General features: G+C 39.0%; 1 protein-coding gene across 3 annotated transcripts in view; it reads right to left on the reverse strand.

The window, feature by feature from the left end:
- Positions 1 to 4,675, reverse strand: part of LOC109827970 (uncharacterized WD repeat-containing protein C2A9.03-like) — a 16,512-nt gene that overhangs the window by 10,827 nt on the left and 1,010 nt on the right. For 2 of the 3 annotated variants that reach the window (XM_020394997.1, XM_020394996.1), the window contains 2 exons: positions 4,466 to 4,613; positions 4,209 to 4,376 (listed from right to left, as the gene is read on the reverse strand). In XM_020394997.1, coding sequence (XP_020250586.1) covers positions 4,209 to 4,376; positions 4,466 to 4,612 — 315 coding nt within the window. In that variant the 5' untranslated portion in view covers position 4,613. The remainder of the gene's footprint in view (positions 1 to 4,208; positions 4,377 to 4,465; positions 4,614 to 4,675) is intronic. The other variant, XM_020394998.1, reaches the window with a different exon arrangement.

Genomic DNA, 4,675 nt, shown 5'->3' on the forward strand with positions numbered 1-4,675 from the left:
TCAAGATTTTTGGGTGCTTGCATTTTATCATGTCAAAGCTGATAAATTAAAAAATCTCGAGCTAGAAATGTCATATTTGTTAGATTCAAACGTAGTGTGAAAGGATACAAGCTTTGGGATCCAGTTGTTAAGAAGATTATGCTGAGTAGAGACGTCACTTTCAATGAGGCTTCGATCTTAAAGCTTCTCAGATTTCATCAGGTGGAGAGCACCCCGACAGAGGAGATATCGCAGGTGGTAGAGATTGATGTAGCTTCACAATGTCCAGATGATACTGTATCTATTAGAGTACCGACTAAGGTGACGCCAGGCAAGCACATCGATGATTTGGAGGATACAGGTTCAACAAAACAGAATCAGCGACCGACGGTTCAGATTCAGGATTCGATTACGGTTCGGAGACCCAGGAGAGACATACGTTTGCCAGCTAGGTATACAAATATAGTCATTGGTTATATTCTTCCGATGGAGAGTGTCGATGAGATGGTTCCTACTACATTCAGAGAGACTGAGCAGAGTTCAAAGACTGATTTATGGCAGGAAGATATGCAGGAGGAGATGGAGTCTCTTCACAAGAACGACACATGAAAGCTTGTCAAGCTTCCAAAGAGGTGGAAGGCTATTGGTTGCAAATGAATGTATACGAAGAAGGAGAGCATTGAAAGCACTCCCGTGAGGTTCAAAGCTAGGTTGGTAGCGAAAGGTTATGCACAGGAAGAAGACATTAACTACAATGAAGTCTTCTCTCCAATGGTGAAACACTCTTCGATTCAGATCTTACTAGCTTTGGTGGCACAATATGGTTTGAAATTGGATCAATTAGATGTGAAAATAATATTTTTTTATGATGATCTTGATGAGGAAATCTATACGACTCGGTCATTAGGATTTCGAACTGCATGGAAGGAGAAATTAGTTTGTATGCTAAAGAAATCGCTATACGGAGTGAAGCAATCTTCATAACAGTAGTATAAGCGATTCGATGGGTTTATACTCGGTCATTCGTACATTAAGAGCCAATTTGATCCTTGTGTGTACTATCACAAGTTATGAGGAGGTACGTATAACTATTTGTTGCTTTATGTCGATGACATGTTTGTTACTTTTATTTCTCGATCTGGTATAGATGAGGTACAGCTTTCGAAAGAGTTCGAGATGACGGATTTGGGTGAAGCGAAGCGTATTTTGGAGATGAAGATCGGCAGAGACAGAGATAAGAACAGAATTTATTTGACACATGTGGCTTATTTGAAGAAAGTTTTACAACGATTTAATATGAGCATGGAGACAAAGCCAGTTAGTGTATCTTTGGGAGCCTATTTGAAGTTTTCAACTGACCTCTCACCGAAGACAGTTGAAGCTAGAGAGTTGATGTTGAAGACTCCGTATGCAAGCGCAGTTGAAAGTTTGATATACGTCATGGTTTGTATGAGGTCGGATTTGTCATAGGTAGTGAGCATGGTTTTGAGATACATGCACGATCCAGGTCCGGATCATTGGGATGCCGTGAGATGGATTTTAAGGTATATTCGAAGTACTCTCAATATTGGTTTGGTATTTGAGCAGGACACTAGCGGTGGGCAGCTATGTATTAGTTACGTTGATTCAGGTTACGCTGAAGATTTGGATAAACGCCGATCAACGACGGGGTATGTGTTCACTTTGACCCTTACGTCGATGTGTTGGAGATGCACCTTGCGGTCTATGGTGGTTTTGTCGACGACGGAGACAATATATAGCGATTACAGAGGCTATTAAGGAGGCGATTTGGATTCGATGACTTTTGGAGGATCTTGGTATTTTGCAGTGATCTGTCACCATTTATTATGATAACACGAATGCTATCTATTTGGCGAAGAATCAGGTTTCCCATGCAATGACGAAGCATATCGACGGTCGTTATCATTTCGTTCGAGATGTTCTTGAAGATAAGGATGTGGAGCTCGTGAAGGTTCACACAAAAGATAATCCAACGGATATGCTCGTGAAGGTAGTTCCGAGCAATAAGTTCAATCATTGTAGAAACTTATTGCACATTCGTGATTGTTGAGGTCTTTCAAGGCCATTTGGATGAACTACGTACGACTTGATCCTTTGGGAGAGGGGGAACGTAAACAACCATATTGGTGCACCCGGATTTGGCAAGACGACGAATTAGTGCTCATATTGGTGTCGGGTTAGTTTTGGGAACACTTCGCCGAGATGGAGAATTATAGAAAACGACGTTGAATTGTTCGTGTTGAAAAACATGAAAATTTAGCAGGCCACATGCGTGGTGCGTGCCACACCCAGATGTGACAGAATCTGCCTTGTTGTCAGGGGTGTGGTGCGTGCCACACCCAGGTGTGACAGAATCTGTCCTGTTGTCAGGGGTGTGGTGCGTGCCACACCCGGATGTGACAGCCTCGTTTTCAGATTCTCACCATGTTTTGAATTGGGTTTGTTATAAATAAAAATACACGTTTCTAAGGTTTAGAAAGAGAGAGTTTAACCAGAGAATTAACATTGTTTTGAGCACTTTGAGAGGGAGATATTGTGAGGGAGTTGAAGATCTTTAGTTAGGGTTATATTTGAGAGTTTGTGTGAGTTGGAACCCGTTGTACTTCTCCTCCATATAGTGAAATCTCCTCATCCTCTCCTCGTAGACGTAGGCAATTGCCGAACCACATATATCTCTGTGTTTGTGTGATTTTGGTCGTTATTTTGGTGGATTTTACTTGTGTTTGGTTTTGGTTCTTTTCTCATCGCTCGCCGACTCGTTTAGTTTGCGAGCACGCTTCCGCACGGCGCGCAACACTCATGACAATCCATTTGTATTACTTACTTACTAACTTGTGGATATCATGTTATGTACCTCAAAAAGTTATATGTATTCTATATTATTTTTTATTCAATGCAGTGAAATGATTCTTAATTGGATAATCACGCAGTTGCGCTTTTGTATGGAACTTTGTTTTGTGGGACAATCTCCAATATTGGCATCAATGTTAAGAAGGTGATCTGCTTGACTTAAAGAAGAATAATTATGAAGCCATGTAAATTTTTTACTAATAGTAATTGATTGGGAGAACGCTGTTACTAAAATGTTATCCCTGAAGATTAGGTGAAGCATTATTCTGGAAAAGTTCATTTGTTCTATGTTAGTATTACATTAATAGGCAGTGTTAGCGATCCAAGAGTTATTCTTCTTAAACTAAATGTTTTATATATGATTTTACTTAAACTAGCTTCTTTCGTGTAAGGATAACAATAGATGCACATACTCTTTCAGTCAAAAATTACATGTCTTAGATTGTATGTACACTTGTGTCCTCAAATTTGGATTATTTCTGTGACAAATCCCATGTCCATGTTGGAAATGATTATCACTGACAATAAATGTCTGAGATGATAGGAATAATGGCATCATGACATCCTTTAAGTACTACTATTTCTAAGCATATGTAATGTGTGCGTTGGTTTGTTTGTAATGGACTATAATCCTTGAACTTCCTAGCTTAACCCTTATTACAAATGATGTATATCGCATCTAACATCAAAATCATTAAATGTTGTTACCTTCTTGCATATTATAAACTTTACTTTCAACATATATCGTTGTTGAGATGAAATTAGTTTACGAATATAAAGTTATTTGTTTACAAACCAGATGAGTCAGTAATCACAGCTTCAACCAACCAAAAAGATATATACAATAAAATATCAGTTCCAAGCATCATGATTGAAACCAAATTATAGGCTCTTGCAACAAAAAGAAACCAAGACATGGTCAACGAAGATTTAAGAAGAAAAAAAGCAAAGACAAACACCATGTGATGAATTCAGATATACCGGAAGGACAGTTCAAAAACCTTCATAACAAATGGATTGCACCATTTCACTAGAATATCTGAATGACAACTACGCATGCAAACAAGACATAAATCGAGACCCATGAAATTGCATATCCATGTACCGCTGATATCTCCAGCCCAAAGAACGAACCTCAGTTACAAATTGCATGTCTCACTTTTCAGCATGACATTTGTATCTTCCAACTTATTTAAAAAGCTCTTCTCTAAGCATTGAACAATAGATATTTTTTTCATTATTATATTGGAAAATCAATCCAGAAAAATAATATGTTTGCACGCAAAGGAAGGCAGAAACCAACACGGGCAACATATTATTGGACTCCAAAATATCTTTATCTGGTAAAGAATTCTCACCTTCTCCAGAGAATCCCGAGACCTAGGTAGGCTCTCATAATTTTTATACTGCTTCAGCCTCATCTCTCGAAACTTGTCTCTACTGTAGTTCAACCTTTCCCAAGGTATCCCTTGCATATCTTTTCCTTTTCGAAACTCATAGGCTGAAGTATCAGTCTTCTGCATGCCCTAAAACACAAGAGAGACTCAAAACTCCTCAACAAAAACCTAGAAGAACTATATTTCTTCCTAAACGCAGTTTAAGAAATATCATTTACCGAATCGATGTCCCCTTCAAAGTCAGAGAACTCAGCAGCCTCCCTCTGTTGTCGGCTATAACCAAACTCATCATCATCAAATTCAGCCGTGTCAAAGTAATCGTCAGCCACGTATTCCAGGTCATCATTCAGGTATTGTGCCATCATCCTGCATTCAGAAAGAGAATCGAGTTAACCCTTTTGATTACTACAACAATTCCCCGCGAGGTG

This window comes from Asparagus officinalis, unplaced genomic scaffold (genome assembly GCF_001876935.1).
Source record: "Asparagus officinalis unplaced genomic scaffold, Aspof.V1 AsparagusV1_Un592, whole genome shotgun sequence".
In the NCBI taxonomy this organism is placed as follows: Eukaryota; Viridiplantae; Streptophyta; class Magnoliopsida; order Asparagales; family Asparagaceae; genus Asparagus; species Asparagus officinalis.